Below are 21,774 nucleotides of genomic sequence, written 5' to 3'. Positions count from 1 at the left end.
CTTAAAGAAACAAAGCCGTGGTCCTTTAATATACAACAGCATGTAATCCTCCTTATAATAGTTCAACTGAATGTTCACAGGTCGTAAAACAATCCATCGGTACGTCATGAGCATTTAAAACTGCTGGCAAAGCAGTTCAGAGTCTTCAGACTTCAGAGTCTCACGGCATCTGGTTCTTTGCTTTCGTGTTTCTCTTCAAATCTGTCCTTGTCTTCTTTCTGGTTCAACTTTTCTTTTTCCATCACTGCATCTGTGAGAGGAGCTGCTCTCTGCGCTCTGCACTGATGAAGAAGCGGAGTTTCCGCGGCAACAGCCTCACCTCTACGGGCATGGCCTCGTACTCCTCGTTGTCAATGCTGTAGAAGCCAGCGGCACCCTGCGGGGTCATCATACATACAAAGCTTTAGAAAGTAAACTAAATGATACGAAGCACAATCCTGAAATAGTTAAGATTTTCTTTCATGCGACAACGAAATAGGATCGAGTCACTTCAACGGGTTTCTAACCTCTGGCAGCTGCAGCTGGCAAGCACTGGCTTCCAGTTTTGTGGAGTCTTTGGTGAATACGGCGGGGTCCTCCTCTTTTTTACTCCTATTATGAAGAATTTACATTGACATTCTTTTACTTGAATGTACCAACTCATTTATAATGTACATCGCCTCCGTTTGAAGTTGACTAAACAAAAACTGAATCTACTGACCCGACAGTGATGTACTCGCCCACTGTGAAGTTGTCCGGTTCCGCACAGATCATCAGGGAGTCATTTATGCGCTGCAAGTTCAAATAAATAGACACAAATTATATTTTTTCTAAAAGCAAAACGAGGTACAATAGTGGGATATTATCATGATTTTAATAAGGACAGGTACAAGGTTTAGAAAAGGAAATGCTTTTGGACTGACCCTCTCCACTGGGTTTTTGTTGTGCGTTTGAATAAACAGCTCCAACGTCGACAGATGCTCCTCCTTCCACTGCTCTGGCTCTTCCACTTTTGGAGGCTCTGAGCAAAGACACACACAAACCACCCAAAACAAATACAACTCATCAGTCTTTGACTCACGTTGTCTTGCTGTGATCGAAGTATCAACACAATGACACACACACACACACACACACACACACACACACACACACACACACACACACACACACACACACTACCTTCGACAGGAGGGTACCAGTGGTTTTTGAGCCTGAGCATGATGCGGTACAGCAGGTTAGGTCTGGGGGGCTTCTGAGGGGGCAGGTCAGGGGGCCGTAGGCTGGGAGCCAGGTAGGACACCGAGACCTCGCGGACCAGGGGCCACTCCTGAGGGATTTTACAACAGCGTAAGATTAAAATACATCTGCAGCCGCAGAACTAGAACAGTCATGGGTGACGAGGAAGACAGGGGAAGACATGAAATACAGCAATAACCTCAAGACATCTACTGTCTTTGATGAGATAATGATGTTCGATATTGAGGCTAGATATTCCATATTTAAACTGTTTAAAATGTATTTAGTGTCTTATTCAAAAGTATAAGTCATAAGCAATGTTCCCTCTAAGCTGCGCGCTTGAGCAATCGCGCACTGCTCGCACATTCTCAGCGCACAAGAAAATCTATGCAGCGCATAAAATAAAATTCAACATAAACGTATTAATTAATATCTAATATTAGTCCTAATCTTATCTAATCAATTAAACCAATAATAATAATAATAATAATTTTGTTTTCTGTACTATTTTGCAACGTAACTCAGTGAGTGACAGGTGTTCAGCCAATGATACGATTCGGTTCACTTACGCTACGCAGCCAATCATAGCATTGAAAACTATTGCCCTGCCCATTCGCGCCGTGCAGGTTAGCTAGCTAACAACAGTGCGGCGGAGTTACGAGACGCAAATGCTAACCCCTTATCATGGCGAAACGAACGGGCAGCGACACATCCACTCACCAAGCCATTGGAAAAAAGAAATGTGGTTCTTTTAAGATGGAATGGCTGTCGGAGTATGTTCAAATAGAAGAACAAGCGGTGAAACTGGGTGAGATTTTTTCTTTTTCGAGGGGGAAGGGTCTACTCTGCAAAACATGCAGCGAAGCTAAAGTAGCAAATGAGTTTTCCGAGGGAAAAATGTGGACTGAATGGAAGTTGGACTACCTCAAGCGTCACATTCAGCAGAAAAAAATAAAAATAAAATCAAAACAGCATCCAGAAATCGTCTTGAAGTGGCACATTTGGACCAGCTGATGCGCATAAAGTCAAAGCAAGAAGCAGACGAAGCCATCAACCTGGACAAAGTGTACAACCATTGGAGAAGTGAGAAGGACAGACGTGAAAAATAAGGTAAAATTTAAGTCAGATTTACAGGAATTTACACTGTATCACAAGCTACAGCACACGTCATTGTGCAAAATGTGAATGTTTTAATGTGAACAAAATGTTATGTCTGAAAGGTGTATATGTATCATTTCTTCCAGAACAGGACCCTCACACAGGCCACAACAGGACCTCACACAGGCCAAAGCAAGACTCTTCCCATGGCCAAGCAGGACTCTCACATAAAACATACTACACATCTCATGAACAACAAGATTTTTGTCTTTTTCCTTTAAAGTTTGTCAATCACTTATATTAAAAGTAAACTAGTGAAAATTGCTGCTGTAATTTGATTATTTTAATAAGCCATGTAACTTGCTATGATCCAAGGTTTTGAACAGGTGTGATACTGGTGTGTGGCCACAGCGTGCACATCTGATGTTGCTCACAGTGGTCCTCAGTGTGCTCAGGGAGCTTGTGTGTATGCCCAGACACATGAAAAATTAGAGGGAACATTGGTCATAAGCAATAAATGCCACAGACGCTTCCTTTGAAAGAAAACAGTTGTCAAAGTCATAACCAGAGAGTTGCACAAAGGAAAAAACATCCTTCAAATATTTTTTTCACAACAGGGAGGAACCTCTATGACAGGGGTATTCAACTAAAATTCCAAAAGGTCCAGATCGAGAAAATCTCCTCGGGCAAAGGTCCGAAACATTACAATAATATCTAGCTCGCGCTATTTACTGCCATATATATATATAAATATATTCAAGAAGCCTAATAGTAGTAACAACGTCTCTGTGTAGTCAACAACTGTCAATTCAAAGAAAGTACACATCAATTATATTTTAACAAATTATTACTCTGTTTTCAAATTCAACTGGATGGATTATAAATAATACATAGAAATACATAAATAACTGTTCTTCTAATTTCAAGTACAGTAAGGGCTGGATTAAAGAATAACTGACATAACAGAAAGCTTTTCAAAAATGTGCATCTTAAAATAAAGTAATTCATTTTAGAAAAAATGAATTTCACTGAATTGTCCTGCAGCTTTAAATTCAGTTCATTCAGGTGTGAAGTGATGTCAAAAAGCCACAATATTATATTTTTCTCATCTTCTAAAAAGAGAAATTAGTGAGCATGATCTTAATCTGTGGTTATTAAGCCACTTGTTTCAGCTCTATTCTCTCTGTTAACATCCTTGTTGTGAAGTGAATTCATGCGTTAGGGTTCTAATCATGTTGGGCTCTTATGTTTATTTTCTATGTCTTCATTTAGATTTAGGTACATTTGTTCAAAAGAGTTATGCTTTGTCTCGTAGTGGGGCTTCATTTACCGCTTTTAATTATCGTCACGGTCTCCAAACATGAGAGACACACTGGTTTTAAACTGTCCGTGTAAAGAATTAACCTATAAGAGTCTGTTCATTCCTGGTTCAAGACTCTGGTCTCTTTGACCACTTTTCTCTTTTTGGAGAACGTCATGTGAAATAACTTCTCTGAGTCACGTAATATTCTCCTGCTCTTCCCTCGTCTCTCCCCCGGTGTGTGTGTACATCTCTGAATACCCATATTTGATTCGGTGAGCTGCATCACGTGTTGTGATTTCCAACGCATTGGTCGGTGCGTTTCCTGCATCGCTGAACGAGTGCCGTGAAGGCTGAAAAAGCTGCGCAGCGCCGGTTAAAATAGAAGCGCTCTGTCAAAATAAAAACGATTTGAGGTCCTGGGTCCGGATACAATGGCGCCTGGGTCCGGTTCCGGACCGCGGTCCGCCAATTGGCGACCCCTGCTCTATGACATTGACGGGAGCTGACATGGCTTTCAAATATCAGCTATCTTATAAAAGGCCAAACATGTTCAGAAAAATATATTGCCTTACCCGTAGAGTGCTCAGCCAATGTGCTGCATTTGTCTTCAGTGGTCCAAGGTACCAATATCTATGAGGAAATATGGTTAATTATTATTTTGTTTGCGGAACTATGTCATGGTTATAATAAGAGTGACCGATTGTGTATTCTTACTTGCTGATTGTTGCAGCCACATCTCTAAAAGCACCCCAACGTAGTCCCGTCAGAGCGAAGACTGGCTGATCTTTCTCCCCCTAAAAACACACACACACACACACACACACACACACACATACACACACACTTGAATTCCTGTCCAACCGCTGACACATAATATCTCACACTGCACAGACAAAACAAAACAGTTTGTGACAATTTAACTTCATTATCCTATTTGATTTTTAAAAAGCCACATTATAAAGTGTGAAATCATATATTTCTCAAAATATTTGTTAATTTGACCTGAAAACAAATAGTGACATCAGCAAGTATCTGCATTCAAGAACAAATACTATGTCGATAACTTTGAGGCTTTGTAGAATAGACAGAGGCAGTTTCTCACTTTGATTTGCAGCACATCCAGAGGAACGGTTTCTCCCTTTAGGATGGACAGTGTTGCTGATGTAATGTCTCTGGAAAGGGTGGACAAATGGGTTTAAATTACATATGTGGAAAACGTGTAGCATGTCCATATCCACGTATGTTTACTTTACACAGGTCAAAAGATGATGTGATGATAACATCTGGAACTTTCCTCATGATATTGAAGAGGTACTTACTTCACCTTGTTGTCACTGAGGAGGTGAAGACTTGGACTCAGGGAATTGCGAGAGCCCAGTGGAATGAATCCAATCGGTGTGTTACAGACTGTGTCCTGTAATCAAAAAAACCGTCCATCAGTGACATCAATAAAAGAAAAGTTTGAATTTAGTCGTCTCGCAGATCAACACAATAGCTGTGCGACACCTACTTGATCCGGTCTTCGCAGTAAACCAGTGACGACTTCCTGCAAGGTGCCGTCCCCTCCGGCCACGATGAGCACATCCGTCTGTTCCATGAGCTCCATCAGTTTTTTCGCCTGGCCTTCATAATCCGTCTGGAGAGGAAAACAGGATCAATATCATGTGATCACGGTGCCACACGATGGGATCCCCACGAGAGCCACTCATAGCACTGATGGGCTCCAAGGGAAATTACCTTTACTATTGTAATCTCCACTCCAGCCAGGTGTAAAATCGGAGCAGCATTCTTTTCAAACAGTTTGTTGGCTTTCCTGGGAAAGATTGAGAGAGATAGTTGGACATATTCTGAGAGAGACTGTTGTCTGAGGTTCCAGACAAACCTGTCAGTGAAGAGAGTCTTCTTACCCACTGCAAGCTGCAGGGTTCAAGATCACAGTCGCTTTCCTCAGACGCTCCTGCGGTGCTATCTGTTGACGCCCGAATTCCTAAAATAAATGATGATGGTGAGGACTATAGGCCCCTGAAGAGGGGTTTTTGCTTTAAATGCTGACAACATGAAGTGCAAGAATAAGTGATGTCTTACCCTGGCGGCGAGACAAGCCTCTTTCCGCAGAACACTGTCACTGATCAGACACAAAATGTGAGACACACGAACAATCAGTGTAATTATTCTAATCTGAGGAAATATCATAACCTGAAATACTCACCAGTGGATGCCATACAGCCAGTGGCCCCCGTAAGACAGGACGCACACAGCAAATGTGGACTTCTTCCAGTTGTTCCGCAGAGTCCGAAACACTTTCACAACCCGAGCCATCGTTTTGATTAAAATATATCAAAGCCCTCGGTTTAAATGCGGTGCTACCTTTACGGCGGCAGCGAAGTATTGTATTCACGAATGACAAATTTCCATCTCAGCGGTCATGGATCCGCAACTGTCAGGCGGAGCGTGGACATGTTGGTGTAACGTCAAAACAGTACGTGGTCCAACACAGAGCGGAACCAATATTGGTAACGTTACATGTTATGTTTCATTAACGCGTTTCAAATTAAAAACGAGTACAGCTTTATAAAAATATCATAGAAAATAATATTAGAAACAGAACGTAATTTATTAAACCCATTGGAATTTAAATTAAATTGACAGTTGAGTTGATTTGCATTATTAAACTACAATTCCCTTCCAGCTAGCCGGTTCCTACGGTCCGAGGACCTCGCCTGAAGGGAATATACAGTATTACGGCAATGTTTGAAATATTTGTACCCACATAATTACCTAATATTCACATTTTAATTAAACTAGTACATTTTATCAGAGCAAATGTTGTCAAAATGTGTTTATAGAATTTTAATCATTTTAAATTTCACACCGGCACAAACCTAGAAGCTGCTCCTCTCCAATCTTCCGAGTGTATCATGGCGGCGCAGATGGCGGTAAATTCGGGTATGAACTATAGTTTTTTGATTAAATAGCTTCATTGTGTTGATTCCTAGCTGTGGCTAGTGTTTGTTTTTTCACAGATACATTTGTGGATAGTCGCTTATTAGCGCCTGTTTTGTCGCATGTCCTGTTTTGACCACATGGTGATGGATCACTCAATTTCAGACTGCTAAGCTAAATTAGCATAGCTTACGAGTAAACGTTAGTTTAGCTAACGTTGGTTTCACAATTATTCGGTGGGTAAAGACGTTTAACGCTACACTGTTAAACGGTTAACGTTAACGTGTTTTCACATTATAACAAATGACATACGGCAATATGACTTATCTGGCGCAACTCCTGGTAAATGGGCCAACAGACGAGTTTACTTAACGTTCATTGGAAGCAAAGTGAAACAACAACATATTTGCCTGCTTGGCATGCTGTCCTTGGTTTCCACAGTTCGGTCACAGTAAAGTTTGTGTAAATCAGTTCAGCTAACGTCCAGACTCAATCTAGCCTTCTGGTTTCAATACACCTGTCAGTGGGCAATGAATCTGTGTCAGTTGTTTACTGGTGAGGTTGGTCAGATGTATTTGTACAAACCTGTAATACAATAATCAATTAACTCAAAGTATAATTATGAGGCTTAATCTACAATAACAAGTGTAACAGGTGAAAAGCTCTTATAAGAAAACTGATATCGGTAATGTAACGTGACGGTCATTTAACTGGTTCTGTAGGTTACTGTCAAATCACATGTCAATCTTTCATCTTCTAACTCTGTATGGTGTTTACACATCAGCATCCGTATTAGTTACAGTGCTCATTGTTGCAGTCTGTAAGAGGTCTGAAATGTCAACATGAAAAACTCACAGGCTCAGCCCCATCCTGTCAGTTATTTACATCAGATATTAAAGATACTTTTGTTGTATTAACAATAATTCACATTAACTTGCCAGAATATAATTTTACTTGCAAAATGTGAGTCCAGTTAGGAGTGCTGAATCAGTCATGTGTCATATATGAGATACTCAAAATGCATAAAGCCACCCAAAGCCAAGTATGGTTATAAGAAACTAACACTATAGAACTAGGAGAATCAGTCCTGTGCATGTGTGCTGATACAAGACCTTTGGAAACCCATTTACCCCCCCAGGAGCCAGTCTGTGGGGGCCGCTGAAGGAGCTGTGGGAGACGGTGGACGGGGCGGTGTTGAGGAGGCAGCTAGAGAGCGTCCACCTCCTCGACTTGCAGCTGAAGAAACACAAACCGCACTTTCTCTCACTCTATAAGAACCCGGTGAGATGCTGTGCAAACACATCATTTGTAACAATAGTATTCGTCCTGTGTATCCTGCAACGTCCTTGGTGCAGACAGACTCATTTTTGATGTCTCGAGGCTGTAATGTTGATAGGATCTGGTCTCCGCTTCATTGTTTTAGCCAAAGAGTGCTGAGCAGAGAGAGAAGGTGCGTAAAGCCAGCACAGAGGGCATCGCCATCCAAGGTCAGCAGGGGTCCCGGCTCCTTCCAGAGCAGCTCCTCTCAGAGGCCTTCATCCTCAGCGATTTGTTTGATATTGGAGAGTTGGTGGCTTTGGAGCTTCTGTTAGCAGGTAAAGTGGACATAAGAAAAAGACTGGAAGCAAAGTTATAAAGGAAGTTATGTCGTACATTTGGTGAGTGTGTATAATGTGGTATTTTGTTTTAGGTTCGTCTTGATCAAATCCATGATTTGGAGACAAAGCCTTGCATGACTTTCAGAGAAGACATTGAAGTTTCACGCAATTTATTCTCGAAATATATTCATCTGTCTCCAGGTGAGCAACAGCAGCCCCATTTCCCAGGTCTGACACGAGGTCTCGTAGCTGTGCTGCTCTACTGGGATGGAAAGCTCTGCGTGGCCAACTCCTTGCGCACACTCATCCAGTCACGCCATGGCAAGACCTTCACCCTGGACCTGAGGTAATAAAGCTATCTACGACTAGCACATACAAGCAATGACATGTGCATTTAATGCTCCACATGATGAGCATGTTATTGTCCTGATTCCCCCCCCTGATTGACGTGTACTGTTTGTTTTTCTCATTCAGTGCAGAGCTGGTGGCTTTGACGACGCGTTTTACAGATGAACTAATGATCCAGGGTCTCACCAAACGCATCCTAACCTTGGTGTCGGAGATAAATGTGACGCGCGAGTTTGAACGACTGCAGAAGGAGCGCGGCTTGGGCAATGAGAAGCACAGGAAAGAGGTGGGAGCAAATCTTTGTGTTGACTTGAAACAGAGATAATCATCTTTTTGCAATCTGTTCAATCTTACTCGACTTGTGTAAAGCCAAGAGCTTTCTGTTGTCACCGAAGAAGAAACATGGAGGAGAAGAATAAGGCGAGTTGAATATGGACAGCATTTAACTCCCTCTCTTGTCCCAAGGTCTCTGACCTCATCAAAGAGTGCCGACAGGCCCTAGCAGACAGCCTGTTTTCATGGACCTGCCAATCACCTTTGTCTAAAGATGACACCCTGGCTCTTATCGGCCACCTGGAGACAGTGACCTCTCAAGCTGACGGCTCATTGGACAGTGTGAACCTGGCTCTGGTCATGGCACTACTCTACTGCTTGGATGTCAGTTTTGTAGAACAGGGAACAGAAGATAGAGATGGTGAGAACATGTTGAATACATATTGTGTGTATAATTGAACTTTGATCGAAGTTGCTTGTCAAATCCACTTAAACGTACGACTCCTTGCTATGCAGAAGATTGCTGTTGGTTTCAATAAATCTCTTCTACAGCTGGTGAAGGATTATCTCTGTGTTCCTCTAGATCTCATCCAGACACTGCCGTTGCTGACCGAGAGGCAATATGTGGCTGCAGTACACAACCGTCTGATGGACGGCCAGCCGTGGAAACTTCCAGGTCTGCAGGCTGTGTGTCGTCTGGCCTGGGCTCTGTCTCTGAGGGTCCTTTCTCAGCTACCACAGGGATGTGGTAAGGGTTTTTGTTCTTGGCTATGCATTAAATATACCTTCTAGCTGTTTTAAGAACACGTTTTGAATGAGATCTCAAAGATAATAGCCATTTAAAAGGAGTATATTTTAAAATGTGTGATGCGCAGCCCTGGTGGAGTTCACCGAGGCAGACGAGGCTCTGGCTGACCAGGCTCTACTGGGAGATGTCTTCCTGTTCATGAAGGAGGGCATTCTGGGATGTGAGAGTTTTGCCCAGGAAGAGTTCTACATCCGCCGCCTCCATTCACTCATCACAGACTTCCTGGCACTCATGCCAATGAAGGTGAGAGATGCTACAGATGTCATGTTGTAGTGTTAGCTTCTCTCTGATGAGTTATCAGGTTGTTGTTTTGTTGTTTTGCATGTTGATTAAATCGTTTAACATATTTTTACTGTGTTTTGTAGGTGAAACAGCTTCGTAACCGCGCTGATGAGGATGCCCGTCTGGTGCACATGTCCTTACAGATGGACAGCGAGCTTCCATCATCGATGCGCAAGGACTTAGAACACCTCATGATCCTCGTCAGTGTTTGCACACACACACACACACACATTTAGCAACATCACCTTTCACATTTTAAGAGTTGAACTGATAACTGAAATGGAGGTACTGAGCAGGAGGAGAATAAGTCACTGTGGGTTTGAGTTTGTAACAGTGTTGGTTACTGCTTTGTCTTTCCAGATCGGAGAGTTTTACAGTAAGGACTCATTTGGGCTGGAGTTGGGTCTGGAGTTCTGGGGTCACACAGAGTCTCTTCAACACACCTCCCTGCAGGGATCTTACCTGGGAATGGCGCTGCAAAGGCCTCCACATAAACAGGTAGGAGCTGTGTTTTCTAGAACCTTGTAGCACAAGTGTCTCCTCGCACCAAGAATTGTAGTAGGATGTTTTTAAAATGTTGAATTTGCATTACTCTGGCGTTCTGTTGAACGTTTTTCTCTTTTCTTTATTGTAGGTGGTTCTGTCCAAGTTTGTGCGTCAGATGGGAGACCTCCTCCCCTCCACGCTCTACATCTCCTATCTCCGGATGCTGAAAGGCCTCGCCAATGGTCCCCAGTGTGCCCACTACTCCTTCAGTCTGCTTAAAACCAACGGAGCCTCGCACAGTAAGAGCAGATCGTTGTTATCACGAGAAAGACTTCGTGAACTTGTCGTCTGTGATCGAATAAGGATGAACATATTTTCAGATCGATATCTGAAATCGGAGCTATTGAACAGTTGATGTGCAGTTTGGCCTCCTTGCAGATTAGATTTTGTGGTAATCTGGTTTTGTAATTAGTGTATTGACTATTTTTGCGGTATGTAACTGTTTAGTAAATAAGAAAGGAATGTCGACCATTTCAAATCCTGAGTAATTTACCTTCAAATGTAGGTGATGTGAACATCAGACTCCAAAAGCCTGCTGCTTTAGTTGAATACATATCCACATGAGTGGATATTAACCTCATGTTCATGTATGCAGGTGACAACATCCAGGGCGTTTCAGGCAGCCCGGTGTCCTGGGAACATTTCTTTCACTCCCTCATGCTCTACCATGAGAACCTGCGGCGAGACTTTCCAAATCCAGACGCATCGCAGTACCGCCACCCATCACTAAGGGGCATCACCCAAAGGGAGATGGAAGGACTCACCTCATTTTTGCAGTTGCTGACCACCATCATTACATGGGTACAGAACATTCAGGTTGCTGAGATCTCTCTTATCCAACTTTATTGGGGTGTGTTTTGTATGATGTTTTCTTTTTTTTCTCTAGAGTGAAAATGCTCGTCTGGCGTTGTGTGAGCATCCCCAGTGGACCCCGGTTGTGGTGATGTTGGGGTTGCTACAGTGCAGCGTTCCTCCCGTCCTGAAGGCGGAGCTCCTGCTCTGCCTGGCGGCCTTTGGGAAGTCACCGGAGATCGCTGCCTCGCTCTGGCAGTCACTGGAGTACACACAGGTTAGCCGTTACTTAATGAGTAGGACAGTTTATAAGAAGTAAAGTCTGCCAAGTACAAACATTATTACTGGAACTCTGTTATCTTTCTCAAGCTCAGGATCGAGTCTGTGACGTGATCTTAAAATTTTAAATTTAGCTTTAGTCGCATATTATGTGGCTGTCAGATTTTCTCAAGTGGTTTAGTGTTTCTCATCTTCATCTGACAGATCGTGTTCTTGTAGTGGTAAGACAGTGTTTTGAGTTTTAAAGTTTTATAACTTCATGTTATTTTCACCACAGATCCTTCAGACAGTGCGAGCCCCAGGACAAAGGCAGGCAGCTGGAATTGAGGTGAGATGTTTGTGGTTAGTGAATTTGATGTTCACTACTCATTCAACCCAATGTGAAGGAAGGCTTTGAATGAGTTCTGTCTCTCTTAACTATAGGCAAACAAGACGGTTCATTAGTTGCCACAGAGAGCAAGTAGACCACGTGGAGCCGCCAGGACCATTTTTAACTTGTTCACTTTAAGATAACGTTTGACTGATGCCCAAAGGGAATATTTTTAAGACTCGAATGTGTTGCAAAATAATGCTGACTGGAAGAGAATAGCTTTTTACTGAATCTAGCACAGTAACATTAATAGATAACATCTCGGAGACTTTCGCCTCTCATAAAGTGAACACTTCCTGTTAAAAGTTGTGTAACCTGTAAGTAGATGCACATTTGGGTGGTAAACTGACTTTTTTTCTGTTTTTCGTCTCAGGTGGAGCTGAATGAGATTGAGTCAAGCTCCGAGGAGTATCCCCTGACACGAGGCTTCTGTCATCTGATCAGCACATTGGTCGAGAGCAGCCTGCCCATTAACTTGGGGGCGGGGCATCGCGTGCCAGGCTTTCAGCCCTACCTGAACTTCTTGCGTGACTCTGTGTTCCTCCCCTTCCCCACCAGAGCATATCGCCATCCAGCCGAGAAGGTAAAGTGCTGTGTAGTGCTCCCTGGAGACGTGTCGCTGCAGTGTGCATGTATGCTCTTTGAACATCTGTTAATTTGGTTTTCCGTCTGTGCCATCTCTCAGTGGGAGGTTGCTGATGCTGTGCTGGAGGTGTTCCACAAGCTGCTGCGGGACCACGAGCCCCAGCCGTCAGACTTTGTCCCGGAGATGATGGAGCTGCAGGGCGAGCAGGTCGCGGCCCACAAGCCCCCCGGCCACAGCATCATGTTCCACCTGCTCAACGACTCGCCCGTGCTGGCGCTCTGCCTCAGCCTGCTGGAGGAGGGCGTACGCCAGCTGGACACCTACGCACCCTTCCCTGGTGAGAGAACATCTGCAGCTGCTGTCGGGGAAAGAGAGATCGCTCGTGTGTGTATGTGTGTTTGTTCTGACCACGTGCTCCGTCGCTCTTCCCTTACAGGTAAGAAGCACTTGGAGTCGGCGGTGCTGCGCTGCCTGTGCCTGCTGGACTTGGCTCTGCAGAAGGAGGTGGTGTTCATGGACCTCCTCAGGGAGAGCCAGGCCTCCCTGCTGGTCTCTCCGTTGGAGCAGCTCCTCCAGGGGGTCAGTCCTCAAACTCGAAGGGCAGATCACATTGTCAATATTGCCAGGTAAGGGTGTCCCGGTTATAATACCAACTGTGGTACTGACGCCGTGCTTGTGATTTTTGTTGAGTCTGTTCTCGTATGTTCCTGTTACTTAACAGAGATCAAATGTTATAAAACCTAATCGTAAGTCATTGTAGGGTAAAAACTAAGGCTAGTTTGTACAGAATGAGTGTAACTTCATGGCGGCCTATGTTTGTCCGTGCAGGTATCTGTACCACAGCAGCTCCAACCCAGAGGCTGCTTTCCACAGCGCAAAGATCCTGCGTCGTATCTCCAACTACCCCAACATTCAGACGAGGCTGGTGGGAGACTTCACACACGACCAGGTATATTTATATTCCCACAAAGATTTACTATACTTCACAAAATGATAAGCATTAAGCAAAAGAACAAGAAAACCAAAATATCGTACAGTTGCTTTATATCTTCTTAATTACGTATTTAATTCTAGAACTAAATCCCGGAGGCCAATCTACTTTTTATATAGACCCTTCGATGTGGATTATATAAACCCAAAATGTATTACGTGAAGTGTAGACACTGCAATTTTCTTTAGAATGTATTGGTGCATTATCCCAGTACTCATAATGTCTGGCGTAATATCAAAGTCAAAATGTAATTCTATCCGAGAGGCTTCAGGAACTTGATCCCCTGAGCTGTGTCTGTGTTGGCGACCTTCACTCTGGTGATGTGTGACACTTGTGTTGTGTTTGAAGTTGAGAGCATTTTTTGTCTCCGTCTTTCAGTCTGTGAGTGACAAGCTTATGGCCGGCTTTGTGGAGTGTCTGGACAGTGAAGAGGCAGAGGAGGGAACAGAGAACGGAGATGGTGAGAGACGAGTCACGTTGTCCATCATAAATGAAACGGCCTGAACGCCGGTCCGTCTTTTGCATTTGGTTTGAACCCTGTTGTTTTAACACTGTGAAAGCTAAAGCTGATATCATAACCATCAAACTCACCTACTTTATTACTTCCAGACTCAGACCCACAAAAGAAGGTCGCAAGAATCCGACACGAAACTCAGATCCATATGCTGAACCTGCTCATCACCTCCTTGGAGCTGAAGACGCCAAATCTGGCCTTGTATCTTTTGGGCTATGAAGTCAAGAAGCCCGTGTCCTCCACCAACCTCCAGGACCCAGGTCAGACCACCACCGGAGCTGTTGGCATTGGATTTTAGCAATATTTTGGTGGTTCTGGTTTGGAGTGTAATGTGTCAGTTGACGGTGAGTCTTTGCGGTTACAGGTGTGTTGGGATGTCCACGGAGCTGCCTGCACGCCATCCTGAGTCTGCTGCAGAGAGGCACGGAGAAGAGATCCGGACCTGTCCTCACACAGCAGGCCCCACACCTGGCTGAGCTCTGCTACCAGGTACTCCTCATCCTCTACTCTCTACTACTTGCGTTTTATGCCTCGTAGGTGGAAAGTAAACATGGAATCTGTGTGTGGGCTGATTATTTGTTCCTGTTTGCTTGTCATTGTCTCCCCCTCTCAGGTGATCTACCAGCTCTGCGCCTGCTCAGACACATCCGGCCCTACTATGCGCTATTTGAGGACTAGCCAGGACTTCCTGTTCTCTCACCTGCAGCACCTACCCTTCATCCTGCCTAGTGAGTACAGTACTGATCCCCTTGTTCCCTAAAAATATATATCAACATTAGGGAAGGAGGCAGGATGTTCTGCAGGAAATGCGGAACCTTAATGGAAATTAGTGGTTGTTTTGTGTTCCGGCTGAAAGGCTGAGTAAATATTGCAAAGCTTTGTATCGTATGACTGTTAGAATGTGATTGTAGGTGTGTGTTTATGACAATACAGTGAAAGTAGAATGACTTGTCTTTTCATTGATTGGACTCTGTCTGCTCTCCTCAGGTAATCAGATCGCTGCCCTCTCCCAGATGTCTTGGCTCATGAAAACAGCTGCCATTGAGCTGAGAGTGACCTCACTGAACCGCCAGCGTTCACACACGCAACGCCTCGTCAGCCTCCTGTTGGACGACCAGCCACACACTCAACATACAGGTATGTTGTCGCACACATTTCAATTTATTCAAGCTTTTTGAAACAAGTGAAGTAATTCTGGCCTTTCATTTTCAATGTTTATGGTCTAAAATGTTTTAAAATGACAGGCACACAAAGTAATGACCACACACACTCAAACTCCCAAACACATGACCGCTCATTACTGTATGAACCTAAAACCTCATAATTTCTCTTTATAGCTGATGGGGAATCAGGAATGGAAGAAGAAACCAGATCTGTCAGCGGGTTCCTGCATTTTGACACAGTTTCTAAAGGTTTGTGCCACCTCAGTACACATTTAAATCAAACATCGTTCTTGTTCTTTTAGAGTGACACCAGATGGGTCTCTACTTTTACTCTCGTCTTGTCCTTGTTTGACGCCGTCAGTGCGCAGGAAGTTGCTGAGTGTGCTGGACGCCATCGATTTCAGTCAGGATATGCCTGAGCTGCTGCAGCTGGACTTCTTTGAGCGCACTCAGATAGAGCAGGTGATCTCCAGCTGTGAGCATGTCAATGAGAAAGGACACACCGTGTGCAACGTGAAGGTGGGTTTCCAGGTTCAGCACGTTTGTGTTGTTTCAACTATTTACTTTGTGTTTGATCTTCCGCCAATGTGTCATATTTTGTTTTCGTTTTCTTACAGCTGCTACATAGAGTGCTGGTTGCTGAGGTGAATGCACTGCAGGGAATGGCAGCCATTGGACAGAGGCCCCTGTTGATGGAGGTTAGTTAACTAAACTTAGCGGCATGTTGTGGGGCCACAATAACCAGAAAGAAGCCATCATCCAGTGGCATCTTTTGAAAATGTGGTTTCCAACTTCCAGTTCAAATTTAAAAAATGACTCCATGCTGTGATTAAAAGCCAACCAGCCTTCTCGAATGCAGTCGCTCTCTCAGAGGTGAATTCACTCCCATGTGTCCCTGTGTGTGTCCTTCTAGGAGGTGAACTCCATCCTGCAGCAGGTGGTGGAGCGCAATCGCGTCCGCAGGAGTTTGAGTGCGAAGCGCCATGCGCTGCAGTCCTGGAGGAGCCTGGTGGAGACGCTGCTGACCGCCTGCCCTGCTGATCTCATACCTGCCGATGACAGGCAGCTCATCATCAGAGACTTGCTGCTAGACCTGCATGATAAGGTCAGCTGTTGCACTTTGGATGCAGTCATTTATGAAGAGGTACAATCTGAATCCCCCCCCCCATACTCCTAGTGCGCAACGTCTTCAAGGGTGTCATTGCTTTTATTCAGTGGTCCTCATTACATGTGTATTAAATCAATCAATCAATCAAAGTAGAGAAAAACCTGAGAAATTGTTAATTCCTGTAAGAGCTGACATGACAAATGTAAACGTTGTGTTCGTTGCCCAGGTGTTGTCTGAGGAGGCTGCAGGAGAACTGATGCCCATTGTTGCTGGGGCAGTCTTCACTCTGACAGCCCACCTCAGCCAATCAGTCCTGTCTGAGCAGCAGCAGGGGGCGCGACTCGAAGCGTCCTCTGGCTTTGCCTCCATCGCCAACTCCGCCCTGCACCTGATTCTCCGCAAGCTGCTGGACTTCATCCTTTGTACTGGTTAGTGATGACATAAGCACTCACTTCTCACACATTTGTTGCTCTGATAAACCTTGGTGAGGTTAGATTTCACAATGTCATCTTTTGCATTTAAAGGCGGTGGATACCAGCGTCTGCGTGCTCACTTGTATGGCTCCCTGCTGTACTACCTTCAAATCGCCCAGAAACCCGAAGAACCAGACACTCTGCAGACGGGTACAACAACAGAAACATGAATACAGACAGTCTGGGAAATATGCAAAGGGAAAATGTACAGATGTTGTTTGGTCATCTGAGAAAATCTCCCTCTCCGTCCCTCCAGCAGGGAAAGCAATGTGGGAGCGTCTCACAGCCCCCGAAGATGGTTTCTCCAAACTGCAGCGAGAGAACCTGGCTATCATTGAGAGCTATGGCAACGCTCTCATGGAGGTGGTGTGTCGGGACGCCTGTGACGGCCATGAAATCAGCCGGGTAAAGAGCCACACTGTTAGGTCCATGCAACAATACGAGTTATTACCCCTCACACTCGGGGTGGGCGGTATCCCAGTTTCATCACCATCACCGGTGTCACGTTCTGCCGCGACATGGATTTTTGCAATTCAACACAAAGCTGAGAAAAACTATGTGACACACGCTGAATCTCTAGAACAGCCGCACTGCTCGTGCTCTTTGGGCATCTTTTCCGTTTCTTCAAAGATGCTAATTCTCTTAAGTGTAATATTCCCATTTTGGCTGTGATGAAAAGAGGTGGAAAAAACCCACGTTATATATTTACAATGTTTTTTTAATTTTAGGTCATATCGCCCACCCCTACCTCATACTGACATGATGTTAATGTGGTCTAGCCAGGCTCTTTGTTTGACTCTGTGCTTGCTTTGTCTCCTCTCCCCGTCTGTCAGATGTTGGCTCTGGCGGTGCTGGACCGGATCCTTTCCATAGACCGCCAGAACCAGTGGCTGCTTTATGTCTGCAACAGTGGCTACCTGCGGTCGCTAGTGGAGAGCCTGAGGCAGGACGATGTCGCCCTGCAGAGCCTGCTCACACCTCAGCCACCACTCCTCAAACCGCTTTACATCTACGAGAGCAAGATGGTGAGCACAATGTGCACTTCTACCCGTGTTCTTTTGAAAAGTCGACCCGTAGCCTCGGTCTCAATCCTCTTATGACGGAACGGACTCTGCTGTGTGTTCTCAGGCTCTGCTGACTCGTGTGGCGAAGACGGGTCAGGGAGCTGTGGAGCTGCTGCGCTGTGGCCTGGTGGCACAGCTGATAGAGTGTCAGGTGTTTGACATGGTACCCGACAGCGATGCACACAGGTATGGAAGCGAAGAGGGAAGGAAAGAGGGGGCGAAGTAACTTCCAAGTGTTTTTTTTGATTATTATGAAATTGTGATGTTATTGATAAAGGGTTTTCAAATTGGTAATTTTGGATAAAATGCCCCCGGAATAAGTCAGTTTCTTCCACTCAGACCTGATTTCTACCAAATGAATGTAAAGAATAATGGATATTATATGTTTGTTTCATAATTCCTGTCGAAAGAAACACAATGAAAAGCTTGCAAGTGATTATAGTGAGCGAGCAACGTCTTCCTCAAGAGGACTTTTAAATAGAAGTTGTTTTGCTTTATCCCGGCGCGTTTAACTGACTGTCTCGCTCAGATGACGTCTGTTCCTAAGCTGTCTATTAATAGCATTCCCTAAATGTGTGTGTGTGTCCCCCGATGGTCCAACAGGGTGATGAGGGACCCGTCAGGCTTCATCCCCAGCCCCATGGACCGCTACAGGCAGATTCTCCTCCCAACCCTGAGGCTCTTCCAGGTGATCTTGACCTCTACAACAATGAATCACCAGCAGGGGGCGGCACAGGTAAGCACACAGCTATTGATATCGCCAAGACTGTTTGTATTGTTTGGTCATTGCACAAGCATCCTAACGCTCTCATTTCTGTGTGTGTGTGTGTGTGTGTGTAGGTTCTCCAGTGGCTGATAGTGCACGCCGACACCATCCAGTCCCTGTTGCGCTGTCAGGAGCTCAGTCTGGGAGCGTTGCAGGAGCTCTCTTTGCTTACTGGCATCATCAGTAAGACTGCTTTGCCAGGTACAATACTACCGTCCTTCTCTTCTTAGCCATCTATTGTAGTTGTGTGTTTCCATTGTGCAAGCCACATGTTGACATTCAGAGGACTGCGTGAATGGTGGTGTTCATGCTCTGCTTGGTCTCTCAGGTGCCCTTGAGACCGGTGGGGAGATCAACAGTGCTGCTCTTATGGAGTTCCAGGGACACATCAACAGATTTCAGGTCAGACGGCTGCCTTTCTTTTTAATCATGCGTCGTATCGATGTCGTCTTCTTGCTCATGCACACCCGTTCCAGTGTGCGAGTTGTCCAGTTGATTAATGCGTCTCTTCGCGTTCCAGCGTCTCTGTCTGTCGCTGCTTGGCCGTCTGGCGGGGAGCGAGCGGGAGAGGTTGCTGAAGCAGGCTGAGATCGCCGCACCTGGAGACTCTGCAGAAAGACGAGAGGAGATGGAGGTGTCCATGCAGCAGGTCGGACGAAAAGCCTTCTGTGAATGAAGTAGTGCGAGATGCATGACGAGGGTGCTGGTGCCTGTGATCACTTCGTGTTTTGTTATTCCTGAAGCAGTTTAGTTTATGTGAGCTTGTCTCGGAATGTCAGTAGTATCTTCCTAGTGAGAAGTTACTGAGAACACCAACAGTAAAATGGACAGGGAGGGGAAAGAGATTAAAAATGACACTGAAACAATGTGTGTTGAGTGTTTTATGCATAGTCATGATTGTTCCTCAGTACTGCACAGTCTGACCTGAGAGGTGCTGTCCTCTGTCCTCAGGTGTGTGCTAACATCATGGAGTACTGCCAAACCCTGCTGCTGCAGAGCTCAGCCCAGGCCCAGTTCAGCATCTGCCTGTTCAGCCCGTCAGGCAGCGAGCCAGCTGGCAGGGACGGAGGACGCTCAGGTCAGTGAGATTCTGCCAGTAGCAAGAAGAGGAAAAGGACTTTAAATCATGCGGCTGTATACCGTGTGAACAAGCATACTTTTAAACTTCTTTTAATCTATTAGTCGTCTTCCTTCTGTGAATTGTCCTTTTTTTGTTTTTTTAAGAATATCCTTTTTTCAGTGTCTGATAGCTGATGAGATTAATGTCGGTTAGCTTTTACCACACATTAGCTTTTTGTGTCCAGCAGCACTTCGCGTCCACTTCCACAGTACGAGACTGAACCGCAGCTCTTATTTTTTTTTTTAAAGATCTGTCATCCACTCTGCCATCGATGGCTTACTCCCGGGTCCCCAGCCTGGGGCTGGTCCTGTACCTGCTGAAGAACAGCACCGCCGATTTCTTCCGGTTCCACCAGAGTCACAGACAAAGTCTGGGCAAGCTGCAGACCCTGGATCAGCTGCCTCCTGAGGAGCTGAAGGAGGTAATGAAGGACCAATACACTGATTCACTCTGTCTCACTCTCACCACACTGCTGTACATGGAAATTAAACAAAGGTATAAATACAAAGTAACTGTTCTTTATCTTCTGCTCCAACATGCATTGTCCTCGGTTCTAATCACATCTTCTCTGCAGTTGTGCCAAGGCCTGGTGTCGGGCCCCGGAGGGGTGGAGAAAATCTCGTCGGTCCAGAGGAGCTTGCTGGCCAAGAGACGACTGGTCCAACTCATCAACAACAGAGCCAAGCTGCTGTCCCTGTGCTCCTGTATCCTTTGGCCTTTTACAGGCACAGTTTGTAGTCCCAGCACTCGCATATTGGCATCAGAATGTCATTTTATATCTGTCTTTGAAAGTTCTCTTCAGTCAGTTGGGATAACGAGCTAGACGTGTGTAGAAACGCCGCATCATGAATCTCCTTGAAATGCCTTGACCGGCCTCTTCCTCAGATGTTATCGAGACGTGTCTGTTTGTGTTGTGGCGCCACCTGGAGTACTACCTGTTGCATTGCACTCCCACCGACCCCAAAGACTCCCTGATGCCCGGAGCCAGTCTGTATAGATCTCGCCTCACAGACGGTGAGAAAACACCTTCCAGATATACGCACATGTTAAGCAGACCTGACATAATGAGCAGAAAACTCACCTGCATAAGCTATTGTTTCGAGTCTCTGGTTGTGGAATTGAGCGAATTTAGCTTAATGCATTTATTTCATTACATTTTTTTTGTTCTTCAGACTCGTTTGGCGGGTTGCAGGCAAGTGGAGGTCGTGGCCTCGGCCTGTCCAGAGTCAGCCAACAAGACCTCGACCTGGTGAGAAACGGCACACGTGGGCAAAATGTCTTACACTTTGAATGCAGCTCTGACAAACATCATGGTGTGTGTGTACATATGTTTACATGCGTTTCCACCGACATTACTCCTGATCCCTCTTGTCTTTGCTTCTGTTTGTGTGACTGCAGCTGAAGAGCGACATGGCGGCAGGTTTCGGGGAGGCTCTGCAGAGGAAGCTGCTGGAGGTGGAGGGTCTGTACAGCCAGGTTCGCTCCCGCTACACCTTCATCCAGGCCCTGGTTCGCAGGATCCGAGGCCTGCTCCGACAGCCCAAAAGCTGAGACAGACACATTACACATACAAAGACTCTCAAAACCCCAAACTCTGTTTCATATTGACTCAACTTCTGTCAAGCAACGCCGGAGAACTACTGAGGATCCCAACTTTCTGTCGGGTGGCTTTTTCTGGCAACATCGCTCCTTCTTACCGACCTGTTGCAGCTCCATTCGTGTTATGAGATGTAAACGGCATCATTGTGCATTCTTTGTGAGCTATACTAATTTTGTTTGACTAGCGCTGTGCAAGTAGTGTTTCTCAAAGAAGCGGGGGAAAGTAACCGGCGCAACACGGACATTTTTACTCATAATTTGATATTCTTGTTTGTTTTTCTTGTGAAAATAAAGTTTTTCTAAATCTGTTGGAGTACTTGTTATGTGTGTGTACTAGACAACAGACCATACAGTGTGTGTACACTATGAATAGACAGGTTCTTCCTGTTTGAGGATTCTTTGTTCCGCTGACATTCTCACTTTGCTGGCACTTTGTGACAGAAGCTACAGATCGCACCATATCTTTGGGCTTTACTTATCGCATCTTCAAAGTGTTCACCACTTCTGACTTCACCTGTTTCCATGTGCATGT

General features: G+C 45.2%; 2 protein-coding genes across 3 annotated transcripts; one reads left to right on the top strand and one right to left on the bottom strand.

Annotated features, from left to right (window-relative positions):
* Positions 1-228: 228 nt before the first annotated feature.
* On the bottom strand, positions 229-6,071 carry agk (acylglycerol kinase). Its single transcript, XM_079266313.1, has 14 exons — positions 5,829-6,071; positions 5,705-5,744; positions 5,527-5,606; positions 5,357-5,432; positions 5,130-5,255; positions 4,939-5,033; positions 4,722-4,791; positions 4,334-4,413; positions 4,192-4,249; positions 1,162-1,309; positions 903-1,000; positions 701-771; positions 507-591; positions 229-376 (listed from the first exon to the last, which is right to left on the bottom strand). The coding sequence occupies exons 1-14, from the start codon at positions 5,936-5,938 to the stop codon at positions 242-244; spliced, it is 1,272 nt and encodes a 423-aa protein (XP_079122439.1). The 5' UTR covers positions 5,939-6,071; the 3' UTR covers positions 229-241.
* Positions 6,072-6,531: 460 nt separating this feature from the next.
* Positions 6,532-21,550, top strand: nup205 (nucleoporin 205). 2 transcript variants are annotated; one of them, XM_079288339.1, is made up of 42 exons: positions 6,532-6,565; positions 7,701-7,843; positions 7,986-8,157; positions 8,362-8,506; positions 8,635-8,794; positions 8,974-9,202; positions 9,365-9,529; positions 9,657-9,832; positions 9,955-10,071; positions 10,232-10,369; positions 10,506-10,656; positions 11,013-11,218; positions 11,304-11,486; positions 11,766-11,816; positions 12,232-12,441; positions 12,544-12,781; positions 12,881-13,070; positions 13,273-13,393; positions 13,814-13,895; positions 14,045-14,209; positions 14,314-14,438; positions 14,563-14,677; positions 14,937-15,086; positions 15,287-15,361; positions 15,474-15,631; positions 15,730-15,810; positions 16,026-16,217; positions 16,447-16,648; positions 16,745-16,843; positions 16,953-17,098; positions 17,527-17,718; positions 17,822-17,943; positions 18,361-18,493; positions 18,598-18,724; positions 18,852-18,925; positions 19,044-19,172; positions 19,475-19,601; positions 19,892-20,064; positions 20,218-20,347; positions 20,529-20,657; positions 20,816-20,892; positions 21,042-21,550. In XM_079288339.1, exons 1-42 carry the CDS (start codon positions 6,538-6,540, stop codon positions 21,192-21,194), a joined length of 5,979 nt encoding a protein of 1,992 aa, XP_079144465.1. In that variant the 5' UTR covers positions 6,532-6,537; the 3' UTR covers positions 21,195-21,550. The 2 variants fall into 2 exon arrangements, with proteins under 2 accessions (XP_079144465.1, XP_079144464.1); XM_079288338.1 differs by having other exon boundaries at positions 16,950-17,098.
* Positions 21,551-21,774: the final 224 nt, after the last annotated feature.

This window comes from Melanostigma gelatinosum (genome assembly GCF_949748355.1).
Source record: "Melanostigma gelatinosum genome assembly, chromosome: 1".
Lineage (NCBI taxonomy): Eukaryota > Metazoa > Chordata > Actinopteri > Perciformes > Zoarcidae > Melanostigma > Melanostigma gelatinosum.
This window is presented reverse-complemented; position numbering and strand designations above follow the sequence as displayed.